Genomic DNA, 20,492 nt, shown 5'->3' with positions numbered 1-20,492 from the left:
TCTTACGCGGCTACCGACTGACACCGCTGCGTGGACAAAGGCAGTGGAGATTTAAGAAACTTGTCCGAGGTTTCCACTCGTGGCACCGGGAGATCCAACAGGCGCGGCGACGTTGAACCATTACACCGGGGGGCGGTGGTTGATTCCGTGGTGTAATCGTTGCTTTTTGAAAGTGACTGCCTCTTTCTCTCCACAATATCAAAATGTCCCTTCTTTCCGTACAGCGGCCACATTTAGATGTAATGTTAATCGAAAAAGTAGTGTGCACAGTAATGAAACTTGGCAGGCATGCGAGGGACATGAAAGTCAAATGCCTTTGAAGACAGCGCCTTGTCAATGACCTCACTTCCTGTTGACACATGAAGCCCGACCAGTCAACGACAACAACAACAACAACATCTCTGAGCTGCACACAAAGCGCCCGCCGCTTAGAATGCCACCGGATACATCAAAACACATCCCACGGGCAGCCACGCCAGCTTGAGCATAGGACATTGTGTTTGAACATTTTAACCGGCGTCACCATCAGCCACGATCCGTCTTCACAAGCCATGATCCTGCAGATGAATATAATATTCCGATCACCCTCACACCAACCGACTCGGCTCCATTTCCTCAGTGAACGTGCTCAGGTGTTCATTGTGTCAGTTACAAATGTTTTGGCCATTCTTGTTCCATTGTGATAATGTCAATACAATTATAATAACCGCTAGCATCTGTATTAATTCCTCTATCCATGCATAAAAAATGAAGTTCAATTAAAAATATATATAATGAAATCACTAAAGAAATAAACATCTTGTTTTTATCTTGACTTGAAGCTTTCGTGACTGCAGGAATTCCTATTCATATATCATATATACGTGGCTTTACCGAAAGACCCAAAGAATATCTTGTTTTTAGTATTGCAACGTCATATTTTAAACCAGAATGTAAATGCCAATGACAGTGTTTCCCTCCTCCGTGCAGGGCAGCCACCACCTCGTAGCGTCACCGTGTTGAGAAGGGGGCGCCGTGGATGTTCAACAGAAATCCGCCGTTGTCTTTCGTGCGTTCTGCTCTCGCGCTCACCCCTGCCTACACCATCACAGCCCGCGACGCCCATTACTTCACTGTACCAATTTTTAGTACAGAATTGTTTAGCTTTGAAGGAGGGTTGACGGGGCCTCAGCCCCCCCCACCTCCTGTTGTGCAGCACAGACGCCTCGTAAACTTGAAGCATGGGCAGCAGCTTTTATTTGAGCCACGTGAGGAGACACGTAAGGTGAAGCCTGGCCTCGGGTGCTCATAAATCAGCAACGATAGCTCTTTGTCCACCACCACCGCCCAACGACGGAATGCGATGCGTAGAAGGGCGACATTGTTCGTAAGTGGATTGCCAAACGTCAACTGCTGCCATCTAATAATTACACATATAACTCGAAGAATAACCAGAAATTCATCAAAAACTTCGCGAGCAGATCACCGACAATGGCAACTAAACCAAGGACTGGGCTTCAAAGATATGGACCGGGATGCTGTAGCCTCCCGATACAATTCCGGATAAAGTTCAAGAGCGCACTCTCCGTCTTCACATTCGTCCATGGGCTGCTGGTCCCTGCCTCCCCCGCACCACCGACCGAGGTTCTCTGTTGAAGTCCCCAGTCAACATTCTCTCCGTGGGGGAGAGGTGCTCAATCTTGTCAAACGAGAGGACGTGTCACGTGAAGCCTGCCTAGGGTGCTCCTGAATCAGCAACATTTCTTTAATGTCCGCCACCACCCAACACATTCATGTCCTCGCAGCGGAGTTTGGCTAACTATGGAACAAAGACGGCCACTGCATCGTGCGCTTTCAGATGCGCTTCTGCGACCGTCTAGAACATTTTTCCTTCCGATGTTAGGAAACCACTGGAGCTATGCACTTTTAAATATATATTCAAAACTAACATTTTCAGATATTGCAATTGATATTATCTGTGGTTGGAATTAAACTGAGGTGGCCAGAATCTAGGGCTGCATTGTTTAATTTATTACGAGGAATTATGGGTAACATGTGACCGGACTGACGGTGAATTTCCATTACATTATGGTCCCAGCACATATTAAGACAATTCAAATACACATACAAAGCGTTCTTCCCAGAAGCCTTCACGTAAGTGTCCACTCTCCACTCACCTCCAGACAATTCCCTTCTTTTGGGCCCGACCGGCCAGAACTTGAAGGTAACTTCACGTAACCGGAGAGTGAGGGCCTTTGTGCGACACGTAGATAGGGTACCCGTCGACGTTTAGACCTCTACCGGGGGGACCGAGGACAGCTCGGGCTGCATGTGCAAGACTCGGCCAAAACTCAGAGCCCCGCACCCCGGCTCCACACCGCGTTGTATCGCCTCGTCTCAACCCCCCCCCACCTTATTGCCCGCGCCTTCCACGCTACCCCCTGTCTCCACCACCACCACCACTCCTTTAATGATTCCATCCTTCCAGATCCTTAAACAAAAAACCCATGCACCTCCCAGCGGCTCCAAAATTGGCCACACCTGGGCCACTACAACTATGTCCATATGCAGTCATGCCCAAATAGACGTGAAATGTGAATTTAATTGAGGCGGAGGAAATGCCAACACTTCTCGAGAGAATGTACACGTGTCACGTGAGAAGGGGTGGAATTACGTTTCCTGCGTTCGGGACAGCGTCGGCAGTCGCGGTATGCACGGCAAGCAGACTGGGTTGTTGTTGATTGTCCAGTTTCTTTATTAAAATAATTAATTGTTACCGACCATCATGCGTACTATTGTCTTTTAACTACACAATACAGCAAGGTGCCTGGTGAGAAAATAGACAACCCTTCAGAGTGAGAGACTTCAATATGCAGGAGAGATATTTTATTGCAACAGGACCAACGTTTCAAACTCATAAAACCAAAATGTCACGAGGTTGACATAAAGTCATAAGATGTGTGCTGAGACAATGACGCAGGGTTACGCACGCTGCAGAACACCTGGCCAGGTGACTCAGGGGTAAAGCGAGCGGCTCGCCATCAGAAAGTTACAAATCCAAATCTTGGGTGGGGGTTGACTCTGCCTATCATCTCTCCCTCTGGGGCAGACAAAATAAGTACCACATTGTAGAGAAGCCAAGAGTGTTTTTCCTATGTAGAGACTCGCTCCTGTCATAGGAATGTGGGATTTACACCATTTGCTCTACAGGGCTGCAAACGGAACATCAGCATCACCTCAATGCTCATTGAACAAAATACACTCAGACGTTTTTGACACAGAATAAAACTTGATCCTGAATACACACCTGGAATTGCTAATAATTCTGCATCATATCCTTGTCCCAAATGGTACCTGGATTTGTCACTCTGGCTAAATGTGGGGACGAGTCGCGAAACTCTGGTGACAACATTTTTGAGTTGGTGACATTAAACAGGCCTTGTGTCATTTTGAGGTAATCGTGGAGCATTGGAACAAAATTGTACTTTCCAACATTGTGTGGGTTTGCAAAATGTTAAAACATAAAGTTCTATGGATTGCTGAAATACACTTTATTGTGAATATAACTCCGCTGTATATAAATGATAAAAACAATTACAAATATCGTATTTCTTCATCATGGTGCACAAGACGTATGCCTATAAAGTAAGCCTCTGCCCTTCACGACTTGACAAGAAACCCCAAATAACGATGACTCTTCGATAAACTTCAACAGGTGACATCGTGCAGCAATTGCGTACGCAGTTCACAGGACCGTGCGTCTCTACAAGTGACACCAGCAACTGTTGCCAGCAGAGGGCAGATGTAAGAAAAGCCATCCAGCCCCTCATGGCATCAACAACAGTGATGTGTGTCTCCTATATTATCTAATGCTCTCTCTTGGCCTCACGTGGGCGAAGTCTTTTTAACATAGAAACACTGACGATCGATCGACTAGAACTTGTTATCGACTTTTAGTAGTTTATTAATTGCCACCTTTAAAAATGAAGACAGGAAACTCCCTACAAGCCATGTTCAGCATTATGCGGCTGATGATGATCCTGGTGACTCCCACCCATCACCTCCAGTCCAGCGGCACAATGTGAGAACACAGATGACACTCCCCCCCCGTCCCCGAATATTTTCTTATTTTCTCAACAGTAATTAATTGAACCATTAGATTAAATAATCAATCGCTTAAACAATCGTGTACTTCTTTCTGATTGGCTCGAGGTGCAGGCCCTCAGGCCGGACGCGAGTGCAGGCGACCTATAGCTTGGTCCACTCCTCGTCGGGCTCCACCTCCTCAATGACCCGCCTGAAATCTTCCTGCAGCTTCTTATCCTCGTCCGTGACGATCTCCGCGGGCAAATCCTTCTTGAAGACGATGCCTCCAAACGCCTCGAGGAAGTAAGGCTCGGCGGCGAGCAGCTCCTGCGCCCAGGTGTCGGCGGAGATCCCGGGCGCCGTGCCCCCGTACTCTGCTGGCAGGATGTCGGGAGAGAGTTGCTTGTGCAGCGACAGGAAGTTCGTGCCGTGGAACATCATCTGCAACAATTTTTTTTTTTAAAACGACCGCTTAGGTGCGGCTGGAAGGTTCAAGGGTGACAACTTTATTATTCACATTTTACCCAGGTGATGGTGGAGACGCACGCGCCTGCAATGCAGCACCGTGGAGGCAGTGAGAGTTGGTGGATCGTACAAATGTTCTTAAATGCTCGTCGAGGTGCCATACCCTGGCTTTCCAAAAGGCATTACAGAAACAATGTGGACTCCAATCTGTTCCACCTGTTATCAGATAGTGTTTCCCCCTTGCACGCGTGAGTTTTCTTCCGGCTCTCCGATATCCTCCCACGTGTAAACACGCGTGACTTGGCCAATAACACCTTAATAAATAGAGGACCACAGAGCTTGGATGGGAGTTTGGCACCAGCTGACTGCGTGGCTGCCTTTCCTACTTATCTGTTGTTCATTGGGCCTCTGAGTTGTTCTCTCTATACGAGAGTGAGCAAAGATGGTGTGGCGCATTAGAAGTTGAAATTATGATTATTAAGACGCTCTGGAAAGTAAGATGCATCCCAAACTGGTGCCCGGTGTCAATAAAGTTATACAAATATGGTCGCACACGAAAGTGCATTTTAGAACCCAAATTATATTGTAGTCATAGCTTGTCAGAAAGACTGAGCCAGCTAACGCTGCTGAGGTGCTGAGTTTAAATGAGATTTAGGTGCCTAGTGGAGTGAATTGATCTCAGCCCAGTCACCGATGACCCTACATACAACCTCGTAGTGTTACATTTTGTGTTTCACTGGGTTTGGATTATTTCAATTCTGAGAATTTGAAAACATACGAGGCTTGATTGACATGCTAATATGAATTCTGTACTCAGGGCACAGAAAAGGCGTGCCCCTAGTTTGTATAGAGAGGTCTATTCAGGTAACTTCAGAAGTAGTTCTATGATGTCATCTTCCAAGACAATTATCGGACACAAGGTGATGTGTCAGAGAAATTTCTTCGGCCGGTAACGTGATGCAAAAAAGCACAATTGGAATACAACTGGGTAAATAGAAAAGGCAAAAATAAATCAAAACATTATGATTAGTCTTTTACCATGAAATCAAAGTGACTATCTGCCCGAAAGAGCATTATGATGCTCATTTCATTTTCCATAAGCAACGGTCCCATGACGAGAGGCAGTCCCTCCAAAAAGTAGTGAACATTTTATCCACCACTAAGAGAGGATGGGCTGAATTTCGATTTAAAGCTTTCGTGACTGCAGGGATTCATCTTCTTGGTTCTTTCGGTAAAGTCACGTGACTTTACCGAAAGAACCAAGAAGAGGATGGGCTGACTTTACCCCAAAAGTGGGATTTGAATTCATGTCCTTTTTGGCTGTGAATCAAGGCCTCTGGCACTCTGCCACTCTGTCAGACAATTTTAAAGTGCAGATAATTTGTGCCAACTATAGCAGCCATCGAATGGTGTACTTAAGTGTACAGTGCAGACAGCAGCAAACCACCGGTGTTTATTTCTATATAAAACAAATATTCCACTTAAAACTCTCATGTGCTGCGATCACAAAAACGTACACAATTAGTACAAGGTATTTGAATGCTGATTCAACATCCACATATTATCAGTGTCAACAAAGTGATTAAATAATGCGCACCCGCTTTCGCATCTTCTCCTTCAAAAAGGGCTTCATCAAGGCGAACATGGCTTTGAATATCGATGGCTCATTAATCGTATTGTGTCCCTTTATTCGTATTGGAAATGCATCCTGGAAGAAAAAAACACGCACAAACAAAGATCAAACAGAAACATGAATAGAAAAAAAACACTGTGTTACTAGACTCATTGAAATTCGGTGTAATAATGGCCACAACCCGATGTACAGACACAAGTGAATACAAATGTTATTTAAATGTAACAGTAACTCACAGACCTTTGTCAATCTACTGCTGGATGATGGCCTTCCACATGCAATGTTAGTCGAGAGGGCTATTTGACAATACTTCAGCACACTGGTCAATGCTGGTTTGGTGAGGTTCTGCCAAAGTCTCATTCAGACAGCACGTGCCACTGATGGTAGCCGTGGCCAGAAATGGAACTCGGCTTAGAGTATTCATAACACAGTGCATTAACCACTGCACCGCTGCTGTCCCCAAATATGTAAATATGCATAAGTGACTGCAAATGCATTTAAGTATATAGTAGACATGAGTTTTGGATGAGAGGTGTTTGTACGTTGAGATTTGTAAGGACAATTTCTTTACCTTTTTTAGATCATTAACATTGCGTACGATTGTAAACTGTCGCCGTGATGATGACAGTGCTGTGCACGAGACCACGTGACACGACTTTTGGCGCGTTAGGATGAGGGTTAGTCGGATCTAGGCGTGATTTTTTTCTTCCCTAGTGTGCCTTCCACCGTAACGTACCTGCATCACTGTGGTTATTTTCTTCATAAGAGAAGGGGTGAAGTTGGAGACGTGGGCGAGGCGCATGCCCTTGTGGTCTGCTAGGATGGTGATCCCGTTCACCTGCGTCTCCTCGGACTGAATCAGCAGCTCCATGGTCATGTACATCGCTCGGATATTGTCCATCATGGGAGTCACCGAAGGATTCCACTTTCCTGTTCAAATTTACATGGACGTGATTAACCTCGTGCCATAGCTGTGTGTTATTATTGTTATTACAGTAGTGAGGAAAGCTTCACAGAGTCTCGACTGTTCATCAGGAGGGTTCTGATAAGTTTTAGGAGCAGAGAGCGATTGCTATGGATTTCCCATTTTTATCAATTGCAAATATGTATTCAAATTTGGACCATGACGTCGTCACACATAGCCTACTATTTTTAGAATAACATCACGAGATCTTTAACACCCACTGTGAAATACAGGCATGTGTTTTCACGGTTAATGCACCGGTAGGAGTAAACTGGCGGCCGTGGGTTTGAACCGCAAACCACTGCAACAAATGGCAAACGCCGCAACCACTCTATGTACTGTATGTTGAACTTCTTTCACACTGTACGTAGTCAACCGGAGGTGCCATGCATATACCTAACAGTTGGGCCATTCCACGATTTTTGGCGTGCGTGTCGGACAAGTTAAATGAACACTCAGTACTTGAAGAAGCTCCCAACACATGGAGCCAAATGTCAGACGTGACCCAAACAACAAGCGGTACAGTGCAATGGAGAGCTTGAGCAGCGACCACTCTCACCGGGACTCTGGATGATGACGCGTCTGCCCTTGGAGTCCCGCTCTGGCAACACGCGGATGAAGCCGCTGCCCAGCAAGTCTTTCACTGCGGACGGACGGAAGTTCTGGAAGATGTCTGGCCAGGTCTCATGGCACCTCGAACAAAAGCAGTCACCAGGGGAGTAAGACCGCAAGTTCACGAATTTGCGCGATGGACATTCGTGACGCGAAGATTATTCGCTGATTCAAAGCGTGGTACTATAATGTGTGCAAGGGTGGCATGTTGGCGGAGAGAGGTTAGCACACGGTGCTATGAACAAAACGACCTGGGTTAAATAAGTTAAAAGTTTCGCCACGGAAAAGATTCAGTGGCGAGTGACATCTGAACTGGCCAGTGCTGCCCTCTGCCTGCTTTACCAACCTGCACTCCCCAGCAAGGTGAGGTGTGGTGAACCCACATGGGTCAAACAACCTCGACGGTGAGCCCTTTCACCAACAACGAACTAACCAGGGGCTGTCCATTAAAAACTTTGTAACAAAAACATTGTTCCTGAATAGTGTTATTTCCTAATTGCCTATACCTCAAAAGTACATCAAATGGCTATTATTATTCCCCACAAACTTTGCTTTTGTGACCAGGACACAAAAGCAAAGTTAATAATCCACTCCATGAATAACACTGTGTATCAAAAAATATGTTTACGTTTGTGGGGAATAATAGCCATTTTCTATACTTTTTAGGCATAAACAATTAAAAAATAACACGCAGGAACAAAAATCGTGTTACATAGTGATATTACATACTGTATTTGCTGTGGTATGTACTGTGCATGGTTTGTACTTTACCACGGGACTGAGTTTTGGCCAGCTGTGGGCAGTGCAGCGAATTCCATTGTTGGACTGAACTATGCCCACACATCAATGCCCACTGTCTTCACTCACCGCCACGGTGAGCTATAGTCAAACATAACCTCGTGACGCGCACGGCGTGACGAGGCCCTATAACTGGGGTATGCCACCCTCCCGGATTGGCAGAGAATCGACCGGAATTGGCATCGATCTTCAAGTGACTATTGAAAGCAATCCGGGAGATTTTAATAAGAGAGTATCATAAGAAAATAAATGAATAGGAATAAAAACGTCCCGGGAATAGCTTCAGTGAGAGAGTTGGCAACCTTTGCCCTCACACTGCAGAAAAGAGCTGCACAAGTCTTCCTTGTGGTGTGACGCTGCATTGTGAGTTCACACAAAGTCCGTAAGTTTTACAACTTCATGACCGTAGTTTACTATCCTCGCAAAGCCTTCAGCTTACACTGAAGGGCAGTGCAAACACGATCACTGTACACGCCTGCACCCTCCAACCACCCAGGCAATGTCCACGCAAGGGCAACCTCAACCTTCACGCGTTGCAAACTTTTTAAAACAAGTGGCGACCAAATGTGATTTAACTTGTGTTTAAAACGCTGTCTGCATTGCCCCGTTAGTCATTACAAGGGATGTCAAGCTTGCCAACAATACGACGTGCAGCCCTTTAACTCAGGTGTCCTGTACACACGCGTTGTTGCAAGGTTTGTTAAAGCAAGCGGTCTTTTTTAAAGACAACTTCATACTTGCGAAACCAACTGTATTTAGCAACAACACATGCCAAATATGTACTCTGCGAGGTTTCGGGCGATGACCCTTCTTCAAACGAGAGGCTGCCGATTTTAAACCGGACTAAAAACACATCCCGTAAAAAAAAAATGTTTTCCCAAAAATGTTGCAAAGCGGGACATGGTTAGCTCTGGAAGTGTGAATGCGTTAAGAGTTCGTCAGCCTCGCGGGGGCACGCGTGCGAGCGGGTTCGATTCACGCTCACGGCCAACATCAGTGACGATTATCTGAACCGATCCTGGGCTCCCCTACGTCTACTCAGCCTCAAATGAGTACCAGTTGCGGTGTGCGTAAAACATCAGCACTGGGGGAGACAAAGGCGGCCGGCAGTTGGCCACCCCTCGCGTGCCGTACCAGTCTTCATAAATCTTCGCTTACATCACTTTCGCCCAACAGTCTGTTAAAGCCTGCCCGGGTGCCTTTGTCATTGTGTGTGTGGCTCTTGCCATTGTGACAATGGTACAGCAGGGGGCCGCGTGTGTGTGTGTCGGAGTGTCAGTGCCCGCACTGTGTGTGTGTGTGTGTCGGAGTGTCAATGGCCGCACTGTGTGTGTGTCGGAGTGTCAGTGCCCGCACTGTGTGTGTGTGTGTCGGAGTGTCAATGGCCGCACTGTGTGTGTGTCGGAGTGTCAATGGCCGCACTGTGTGTGTGTCGGAGTGTCAATGGCCGCACTGTGTGTGTGTGTCGGAGTATCAATGGCCGCACTGTGTATGTGTGTCGGAGTGTCAATGGCCGCACTGTGTGTGTATGTCGGAGTGTCAATGGCCGCACTGTGTGTGTGTGTGTGTCGGAGTGTCAATGGCCGCACTGTGTGTGTGTCGGAGTGTCAATGGCCGCACTGTGTGTGTGTGTCGGAGTGTCAATGGCTGCACTGTGTGTGTGTGTCGGAGTGTCAATGGCCGCACTGTGTGTGTATGTCGGAGTGTCAATGGCCGCACTGTGTGTGTGTGTCGGAGTGTCAATGGCCGCACTGTGTGTGTGTGTGTGTCGGAGTGTCAATGGCCGCACTGTGTGTATGTCGGAGTGTCAATGGCCGCGCTGTGAATGTGTGTCGGAGTATCAATGGCCGCACTGTGTGTATGTGTCGGAGTGTCAATGACCGCGCTGTGAATGTGTGTCGGAGTGTCAATGGCCGCACTGTGTGTATGTCGGAGTGTCAATGACCACACTGTGTGTGTGTCGGAGTGTCAATGGCTGCGCTGTGTGTGTATGTCGGAGTGTCAATGGCCGCACTGTGTGTATGTCGGAGTGTCAATGGCCGCACTGTGTGTATGTCGGAGTGTCAGTGGCCACATTGTGTGTGTGTGTCGGAGTGTTAATGACGGCACTGTGTGTGTGTGTCGGAGTGTCAATGGCCGCACTGTGTGTATGTCGGAATGTCAGTGGCCACACTGTGTGTGTGTGTCGGAGTGTTAATGACGGCACTGTGTGTGTGTTGGAGTGTCAATGACCGCACTGTGTGTGTGTCGGAGTGTCAGTGGCCGCACTGTGTGTATGTCGGAGTGTCAGTGGCCGCACTGTGTGTATGTCGGAGTGTCAATAGCCGCACTGTGTGTGTGTGTGTCGGAGTGTCAATGACCGCACTGTGTGTGTGTTGGAGTGTCAGTGGCCGCGCTGTGTGTGTGTCGGAGTGTCAATGACCGCACTGTGTGTATGTCGGAGTGTCAATGACCGCACTGTGTGTGTGTGTGTCGGAGTGTCAGTGGCCGCGCTGTGTGTGTGTCGGAGTGTCAATGGCCGCACTGTGTGTGTGTGTGTCGGAGTGTCAATGAACGCACTGTGTGTGTGTCGGAGTGTCAATGGCCGCACTGTGTGTATGTCGGAGTGTCAATAGCCGCACTGTGTGTGTGTGTGTCGGAGTGTCAATGACCGCACTGTGTGTGTGTCGGAGTGTCAATGGCCGCACTGTGTGTGTGTGTGTCAGAGTGTCAATGACGGCACTGTGTGTGTGCCGAGCTACTTGTAGTAGCTCTCCAGGAGCTTGAAGCTCTTCTCGTGGTCAAACTTCCTGGCTCGCAGGAACCGCAGCAGGAAGCCGTCGTCCGTCCGGGCCGGGATGTCGGGGCGGCTGCCGAGCGCCTCCCGCAGCTTGTGCACCTCCTGCGCCCTCGTCTCGGGGTTCTCTCCCAGCTCCACGCGAGCCCTCTCCACCAGCTCGGGCGACAGCGAGCACACGTAGCCCCCTGCCATCGCTGTGTGTGTGCTGCGCGTGTGTGATGTGTGCACTGTGTGTGTGTACCTACTGAGTGCGTGTGTGCTGCGCGTGTGTGTGCACTGTGTGTGTGTACCTACTGAGTGCGTGTGTGCTGCGCGTGTGTGTGATGTGTACGTACCTACTGAGTGTGTGCTGCGTGTGTGTACGTACTGAGTGTGTGTACACTGAGTGTGTGCGGCGTGTGTGTACGTACTGAGTGTGTACGTACTGAGTGTGTGCTGCGTGTGTGTGTGTACGTACTGAGTGTGTACGTACTGAGTGTGTACGTACTGAGTGTGTGCTGCGTGTGTGTGTGTACGTACTAAGTGTGTACGTACTGAGTGTGTAGTGTAGAGTGTGTAGTGTAGAGTGTGGAGCGGGGACAGCTGCGAGTGACGAGAGTGCGAGACGGAAGCGTGTGCGGTGTGTGGTGGTTGTGTGTGTGGGTGTTGTGCGCTCTTAGAGGGGCACAGCAGTCGGAGTAGTTGCAATGTCAACGTGATGTCACACGCACGCGCACAACACCCCACCACCTCTATGTCTGCACCGTGGGTTGTTGCCAGACTGCACGTTCTGTTTCAAACATATCGGGTTTGTGCGTTTGTTATCTGCGCACGTCGACTCAGCCTCAAAGTCTGTGTGTACACATCACCACTAGGGAGACAAAGGCGGCCGGGCGTGGTGTTGGCCACCCACCCCTCGTGTGCCGTTCCGCCCTTCATAGGTGCTCGCTAACAGCACTTGTCCCAGCAGTCTATTTAGGCTGTGCGGGGGACCTTTGTCTAAATGTTACATGATGTTGTAAAGTCGTACTGATGTGTTGTGAATAAGATCCATTGCCTCTGAAACGTCGCGTATTTCACAGTGTGTGTGTGTTGTTTGCCTCTCGATAGCCTGCACGTCAACCCGTGTCCATTCAAATCACCACCGATCAGCATCGTTGGCTACGTACGGTGCGAAAGAAGTTCAACGTGCTTTGATACCTCCCCTCCTGAAAAACATCGGGAAAATCCCAAGGGATTTATATGGATATCCAATAACGTGAGATACGAGAAGAGTGAGAGATGGGGTGGCCACTAAATGATGCTTAATTTTTACAGCAGCAATAGGAGGCTAACATACACCACGCCCCCGCAGTAAATGAAGTGATAATACTCACCTTGAGTCGCTGAGATTCTAGTTTGCCGCTTGTTCCGTCGAGAGAGTGAAGATAACTCTGGAGCTGCCCCTCCTCACGTAGCAAGGCGTGAGCCCTGGGCAGCAGCTGCAGCAGCAGCAGCAGCCCGTGCACCGCAGTGCATCGGGCTGTGTGTGTTACTTACCACAGGTAAACAACAACAACAACAACAAACGTGGGAATTCATTGCACGGCCGTGAGACCCTCAACATCGTGATAAACCCCGAGTCTCAGGGGTAATCCCTGCTGACACTTTGTCTGGCGTCTTTTGCGACCGCTGATCGTGATGAGTGTATTGAGTCTTGTTTTTTGTACTCTCGCATGGCGAATCAAAGCCTATTATTATATGCACAGAATACTTACAATGAAATGTGTGTGCGTGTGTGCGCAGATTACAACAGATATTGTTCGGTTTATTTAAATGAAGCAAGCTCAGCTGTAGCCAAGTTCGAGGGCCCGACACTTTGCCAAGCCGTGGCACAGGCTGCTGTTGTGCACGGCTGTTTCAGTCCATTTTCCGTAACATCCTAAACTACAAATGCTTCCACTGTGCATGTTTTATCATTCTCGTAGAGTGCGCTTCAACGTTTACTGTGCTCGTTCACTCCAGCCGGCCACCATAACGAACAGAGGACTGACGGCAGATTCAGGCGAGGGCAGGAGATCAAAAAAGTCGCGGAGCGCAACATCTCGGAGTCGCCGTGCGGCGTTTTCGCAAAGAAGTCGATGCGATTCGCCAGTTGGCGGTGTGGCTCGGCACACGAGAACGCGTGGATTCTCTCGCAGAGAGGCAAACCTGATGAGGGAACAAATATGCACTCGCCGAGTCTTAACAGGCTTGTGAGCTAGAATAACAAGCTCGAGTCGTATTGCTATCGGGGGGTGCCGGCGTAAGGCACACCATCGGAGTTGGAGGTGGAGAATGCCGAACATCGGATTGGTCATCGGGGAAAACTAACATGGAAACGAGGGGTCGGTTGGGAGAAATGAAATGAATTGGTGGAGAGGCATGGGAAGTTCCAGAAAAGAGTACGGGGAAGAGAATAAAAGGAGCGGATGAAAGGGGATTCGGGCTGCCTGAAGAGACGAAGTTCAAGGCTCACCCGCCTGGAACTCCTTCACACGTCTCGGCGCTCACGCGCTCGTGTCGAGGCGTTGCCCTGCCGAAGCCATTTAGGATTAAAAACGTTTTAATTGCTCGTATCGTCGTGGGGAGCACACCGATATGGTTTACAGAAGCTATGCAAGGATGTTGAAACAAAAAGTTGTACACAATTTTTTTTATTTCATGACATCTTGATGAATATGTAGGAGGGGGACAATTAGTGTCAATCGACGTGAAATCCGCCTCTATATAACCGTGTGGGTACTCGTGTCAGCCCTGGAATGTAACTCTGTTGAGGTGTATACCGTACAAGCGGGATGTGATCTGATGCTGTAAGATGGAACACAGCAGAATAATACCTCCACTCCTCAGAGCCCCCTGTTGGCAAGGCCTCGAGTGGGAAGATAATTGAACAAAATATGGATCATTTGGATGGCAATGAAACATCCAAAGCAGAGCACCTCACTCGCTAACAGAAGTCGATGCCGTCGCCGGCGCAAAATGCCGAGCTCACGGAACATCGCTTCACCGTCTGCCTCCCCACGTGCGGAATGAGCGTCCTTCTTGCGGTGAGATGCAACGGGCGGCCTACCACAGTCATCAAGAGGCAGCTAAAGACACGTGTACAGAAGAGCTCTCAAGTGACGATTAAGCTTTTACCCGGAGCTCGGACGTGTGTTATCGATTTGCTGCACAAATTATGTGCGTGTTATAAATCGGACTTTCCTATTAATGGAATTAACGGGTTTTTATTTTATTGCAATAAAACTTGTATACCGAGGCACCCCTCGTTTGAATTAACCCAGTATCTCGAGGACGCACCGCAATTGCCCACTTGCTCCCAGTTGTGTACACTCGCAAGCCATCTCGTCTTCATTCAACCACTGTTACCCTTGCTACTGCGTATTTGCGTGTGGTTGTGTTGAACAACTCTCCGATGCGTTTTCGGGTTGTACTGGATCTCGTGTCGTGCTATGTCCAACGTTTCGCTGCAAGTGCAGGGAGCTTCTTCAGGAACTGAATAGTAGTGAAGTATGGCCAATTTGTATGGTCAGCTCTAAAGAGAAGCTCCCAGCATGTGGTGCTAAACATCGGACATCGTGCCAAACAACGTGCGGTACAACCCAAAGACACTTCAGAGTTGTTAAGAACAACCGTGAAATCTATGCAGTAGCAAGGATTCAAGTGGTCGATTTAAGAAGAGCACTTTTGAGTGTAAACACCTCAGACCTGGAGTGGCCTTCCTTTGCTGAATCTAAACCTAGAACTTGGTCCACTCCTCCTCGGGCCCCGCCTCCTCGATGGCGCGGTTCAGATCCTCCTGCAGCTTCTTCTCATCGGCCGTGAGGACGTCGTCGGGCGACTCGGCCTTGGTGAAGGAGATATTTCCAAACGTCTCGAGGAAGTAGGGCTCTGCAGCGAGCAGCGTCTGGGTCCAGGTGTCGGTGGTGATCGCGGGCGCAGTGCCCCCGTACTCCGCTGGCAGCAGATCCGGAGACATCTTCTTGTGCAGCGACAGGAAGTCCGAGCCGTGGAAGTTCATCTGCAAAGAAAACACGAACGTGTGCACGTCGAGGGGATCTGCCGTGGTGGAATGGTCGGCGCACTGGGCTTGCAAACCACAGGAAACAATAGCGCAATATTCTTAAATGCGCCCCCTGTGTGTCCACCGAGCAGTGTTTGTTGGTACACCACAGTAGATCGGCGGCTCGTGTGTGGCGGGGTAAAGTTTCGGCATTCTCACCTCTTCAAGACATCAGAGCAGCTTAGAAGAGCTGGGAGTGATGTTCCCCTGAGGGGCTGCCTCGAGTGCTCCCACTAATGCAGGCTCTTCTGCCAGCAGTGGCTACCCTAGCAATTGGAGGGCTGCACCTTTACATGCACAGCCCATTTGTCCATCCACTGCTGGATGAAGGCCTTCCCATGCCGTACAGTGAGGGTTATTTAAACGGTGCGGGTTGAAGGAGGTAGTGGTAAGTCCAGAACAACAACAACGACACATTGTCTGCACTGCCCTCCACTGCGCACACCACCGACTCCACCAGCTTTACGCATGTTAGTCGCCCATTCCAAGTACTGTCATTCCGGATTATGTGGTCATGCACACGGGTAAACTAAAACAGTTGCCCCATTATAAGACCGCGTATTGTTATCAACCTCAACATTTTAATTTCTCTTTTTTTTAACGAGTTTCAGACACTCTGCACACCGGCCCAATTACTGGACGCAGTGTTTAGTCGTTCGGTTGATTAACGTCGGTTTTTTGCGGCATTACTCATTGCCCTTTTGTAAATATGAGAATACTGGCGTTAAAGCGTCATTAGTTATGACAAGTGCAGGCAGCCAGCCAGGGGTATGCTGGATGCTGCATACAAAGTTAGGCTTCCAGTAATGATCTCTTCAGCCTCATCATGACATTTGCTGCACATTTATAGTTAAAACAAAATGCAAGTTTCTTCAACCTGTCCACCACTCTCTACCTAACAGTATAAACATCGGTCCTGCTCATGATCACAGAGTACCACAAACTACCGCAAATCTACTCGTGAATGGGGGGGGGTGTACCCAGGACGAGTCCAGATATCACTCACCACTGATGCTAGCCGCCCCCCTTAAATGTGAATGATGTTGCCCCGTGAAACTTGCATCATGTGATCACAATCATACCAGGTTAAGGCTTACCCGTTTTCTCATTTTTTCCTTGAGAAATGGTTTTATCATCGCAAATACGGCCTTGAATATGACCGGTTCATTAATGCTGTTCTGTTCTTTAATCCGCATCGGGAAGGCATCCTGTAGGCAAAGCACAATGCCAGTTTGTATGAATTCGGAATGTAACTAAGACATCAAGCGCACAATTACAGCGACGCGATTACAGTACAGTAAATCATAGGTAAGGTTGAGTATTCTCATACTGTAATTAAATATTCACCAAATATAATGCTGATTCATACAAATGAATGAGAGCCTGTTTGGTAAGTGGTGACTATATGGCTCATGTGAGAAAGAAAAAAAGTTGGCTATGCAATAGTCGTACACCTGCATTTGATGTCATAATGGCAACTTCCAAACTATAAATGTCAACACCCCAAGGTGGAGCGGACTTTGACATTTTTAGCCACGTGGTATACACGACCGATGCTAAAACTCATTCTTTTGATTACAGCTGGAACAACGAGCCATATAACAAATACAAACTTGTAATCCACTAATTGTTTCAGTTTGATCACTTGGGGCTCTTTAAACATGGTAGCCACCCCATACCCCCACCAGCCACACTCTGCGTGACACGGCAGATGATGCGGATCACTTCACCAATCTCCGTCCGTCATCTCCTGTCCAGCGGGACACATGCAACAGAGCTGAGACTTTTCCCCCAACATTTTTGTATTATCCATTTATTGGTGTAATCAAACTGATAAACATCAGAGTACCATAATGGATTATACGATTGTATATCCCAACCTTTTCTTTCATTTGGAAAGTGATACATGTCACATGAAGAGCATTAGGTGTGCCTTACCTGCAGCACTGTGGTCATACGCTTCACAAAATATGGGCTGAAGTTGGTCACCTGGGCAAGGCCCAAGCCCTTGTAGTCTCCTAGGAGGACGATCCCGTTCACCTGCGTCTCCTCCGACTGGAGCAGCAGCTCCAGCGTCATGTACATCGCTCTGAGATTATCAATGATGGGAGTCGTCGAAGGGTTCCACTTTCCTGTTGGAAACCAAACGTCAGAGCGAGAGCGTGCGTTTGTGCTTGCACGAGGACGCGAAGAGAGGCGCAAAAAGGATCGGTGTCTTCAATGTAACTAGGATCTCACGTGTGCTGAACTAATGTCACGATTAGAGGAAGAACATAGGTAGCAGTCACACTATTGTTCAAGAGTGGCACGGTGGTGTGGTTGGAACAGTATTCGAAGACGAGTTTTGACTGGTTAGCTATGTTACATAACCTCTCCCTTCCTGATCAGGCTTACAATCTAAGAAATCTCTGAGGAACTTAGTTTAAAGCGTAGACTTTCGCGACCAATATCATCCATAATAGAGGTTTTTTTGGGTTAGATCGCGTAAATATATAAATGTGTTGTTAAACTCGCCACCACCCGACACAGCCAACTAGTAAGGCTTTTCACGTAAACAGAATGTGCCAATTCGTCACTAGTGCAGCACTAACCGGTGTGTTGGAGAGCCAAGCCACAACATTTACAATCTGAGATTGTAAATGTTGAGATTGTAAATGTTGTGGCTTGGCTCTCCAACACACCGGTTAGTGCTGTACTAGTGACGAATTGGCCACGTTCTGTTTATGTGACAACCCTTACTAGTTGGCTGTGTCGGGTGGTGGCGGGTTTAACGACACATTTATATATTTACGCGATCTAACCCAAAAAAAAACCTCCATTATGAGGAACTCTTGATAGTGGTGAAGGCAAGAGCAGCTGCCTCAATCCAAACCCAGGATGGCAGCAGTACCAACGGTGGGCTCTGACTTGGTATTAGGCCTTTGAGCCAGCGCGCAGCTTGCTTTTCCAACTCTAATTGAACTCCTTTGAACAATGTGACATCCATACTGGGCTGCAGGACCAGCACGGGTTGCTGCCGGCCCAGCAGAAGATGCGAGTCTCCGTGCACATCTTCTCGGCAGGAGCTGCCAGGCGGTGGTGAGAGTGGGTGGCAGCGTCCCCGCTCACCGGGATTCTGGATGATGACGCGTCTGCCCTGGGAATCGCGCTGTGGTACGACGCGGATGAAGCCGCTGTCCAGGACTTTTTTCACGGCGGACGGACGGAAATCCTGGAAGACGTCTGGCCAGTTCTGGTGGCACCTAAAATTAAACGAATCCGCAGAGGAGCGAGACGAGATGGCAGTTACGTAACTGTATACACACACGGACGTGTGTTAAACACAGCATCTCAGGAGTATGGGTATGTGTGTGGCCAGTGAAGGAGGGTGCCTGTAGTAATTTCAACTGAAGAGCATACGCACAACGTCAGCATACGCACATCGTCAGACAAGGGGCAGCTACACCTTTACAAATTGCACCACAGTGCAGCAGAAAGCAAATAATCTGCGAAGTAATAAAACAAAATCCCGTAATTAACAGATTATTGGCCATTCGCGGCTGCTCCCGTAATCCGCGGCACACCGTGTGGAGTGAGGACGCTTGGCGCGCCGCAGAACGTGATGCGAAGCAGGGGCGGCGCTCACTCGGAGCTGCAGGGAAACGTGAACGGGTTTTTCTTGTTGTTGTTGTTGCCATATTTTGGATTTGCGTCTGCAGAGATTGGATTTGTTTTGTGGACGGAATTTTGCTTTTTTTGACAGTTGGATATCGAATCCTTCAACAAACACCCATATTACAGAATCGCACTATTTGGGTCTCAGAGAAACTCGTAATACACGAATTTATGGCAGGTTAATTTAGCGGCTCGTCGCGTGCCGCGCACTCCCTTGTAATCTGCGGTTTTATTGCTGATTAATGGAATTGCGCAGATAATTCCTCTCGTAATTGGTGACACCACATCCGTATCAACGTCTTTTGGGGGGATTATAAGTCTGACCTCCGTGGTGCATTGCGCGATTACAGGATCAGCGGAATTCCCCCCTCGCATCGATGTGGGGTATTGGATGTTTGCTGTAGTCTAATAAACAAGAGTTAAACAGGATGTTTGACTTAAATAAATTGAGTGTATAAACATTGCATGCATTACTCATTAAAATATATCAAACAAATGACATCGGTCAGCCTGGCAAGTTTAAACACTTTTAAACCATAGCGATATTTCAAAGCAAAAAATTGCGTCAGTTCCCCCCCCCCCCCCCAAAACATGTTTCGTAAAAGTTTCGGTTATAGCTTTGAAAATTATTAATTGGAAAAAATGTACAAAGATCGACACACTTCTGCTTCAATTAGCAGGATTGGCAAGTGTGAATTATGATCTCCGACACGTGTTTCAGTGTTTTGTTTGGGCATGATGTCTGACATTTCCCTCCACGTGCTGGGAGCTTCAGGGTAAAACCCAAAAACACAATCGGAGAGTTACGTAGCACACCAACAAAAAACCCTCCACCGGAGTATACATTGTTTTGTTACTGTCATTCACGACAACGGCACAGTAAGAGCCATGCACATGTTTGTGTGTGTCCAATGTGTTTGCCGTCATGGCCATCAATGGCAGCGAGTGCTTTGATCTTGTGTGTGTGTGTGTACGTGTGTGTGGCAAGCGATAGACGCTACTTGTAGTAGTTCTTTATCAACTTGAAGGTCTTCTCGTGGTCAAACTTCCTGGCTCGCAGGAACCGCAGCAGGAAGCCGTCGTCCGTCCGGGCCGGGATGTCGGGGCGGCTGCCGAGCGCCTCCCGCAGCTTCTGCACCTCCTGCGCCCTCGTCTCGGGGTTTTCTCCCAGCTCCACGCGAGCCCTCTCCACCAGTTCGGGCGACAGTGAGCACACGTAGCCCGCAGACATGTCTCTCGCCCGGCCTCGCCGTGTGTGTGTGCGAGTGTGAGGTGTGGAGTGAACAGTCGGGAAGGGGAATAGGACACTCGCTCTTTGCAGGAGAGATAGAGACGCAGAGCAAATCTTGGGCCACTCAAAATGGCTGGCTCTTGTTTTGTCAATGTTTAACTTTGCAAGTGTATGTACAAAGTACAATATGATAAGGAACAGGTGACATGGCATCGAGATAAAGTTAAA

At 48.3% G+C, this 20,492-nt stretch overlaps 2 protein-coding genes across 2 annotated transcripts; both read right to left on the bottom strand.

Annotated features, from left to right (window-relative positions):
* Nucleotides 1–2,850: 2,850 nt before the first annotated feature.
* LOC144732878 (alpha-tocopherol transfer protein-like) lies at nucleotides 2,851–11,986 on the bottom strand. Its single transcript, XM_078614541.1, has 5 exons — nucleotides 11,279–11,986; nucleotides 7,687–7,820; nucleotides 6,900–7,093; nucleotides 6,128–6,238; nucleotides 2,851–4,506 (listed from the first exon to the last, which is right to left on the bottom strand). The coding sequence occupies exons 1-5, from the start codon at nucleotides 11,506–11,508 to the stop codon at nucleotides 4,228–4,230; spliced, it is 948 nt and encodes a 315-aa protein (XP_078470667.1). The 5' UTR covers nucleotides 11,509–11,986; the 3' UTR covers nucleotides 2,851–4,227.
* A 1,968-nt stretch (nucleotides 11,987–13,954) lies between these two features.
* LOC144732872 (alpha-tocopherol transfer protein-like) lies at nucleotides 13,955–20,492 on the bottom strand. Its single transcript, XM_078614527.1, has 5 exons — nucleotides 20,035–20,492; nucleotides 18,488–18,621; nucleotides 17,318–17,511; nucleotides 16,477–16,587; nucleotides 13,955–15,337 (listed from the first exon to the last, which is right to left on the bottom strand). The coding sequence occupies exons 1-5, from the start codon at nucleotides 20,475–20,477 to the stop codon at nucleotides 15,056–15,058; spliced, it is 1,164 nt and encodes a 387-aa protein (XP_078470653.1). The 5' UTR covers nucleotides 20,478–20,492; the 3' UTR covers nucleotides 13,955–15,055.

The sequence above is a fragment of the Lampetra planeri genome, chromosome 2, assembly GCF_965212315.1.
Source record: "Lampetra planeri chromosome 2, kcLamPlan1.2.h2, whole genome shotgun sequence".
Classification (NCBI taxonomy): Eukaryota; Metazoa; Chordata; class Hyperoartia; order Petromyzontiformes; family Petromyzontidae; genus Lampetra; species Lampetra planeri.
Note: the sequence above shows the minus strand (reverse complement) of the source record. Positions and strands in the feature narration are given on the sequence as shown.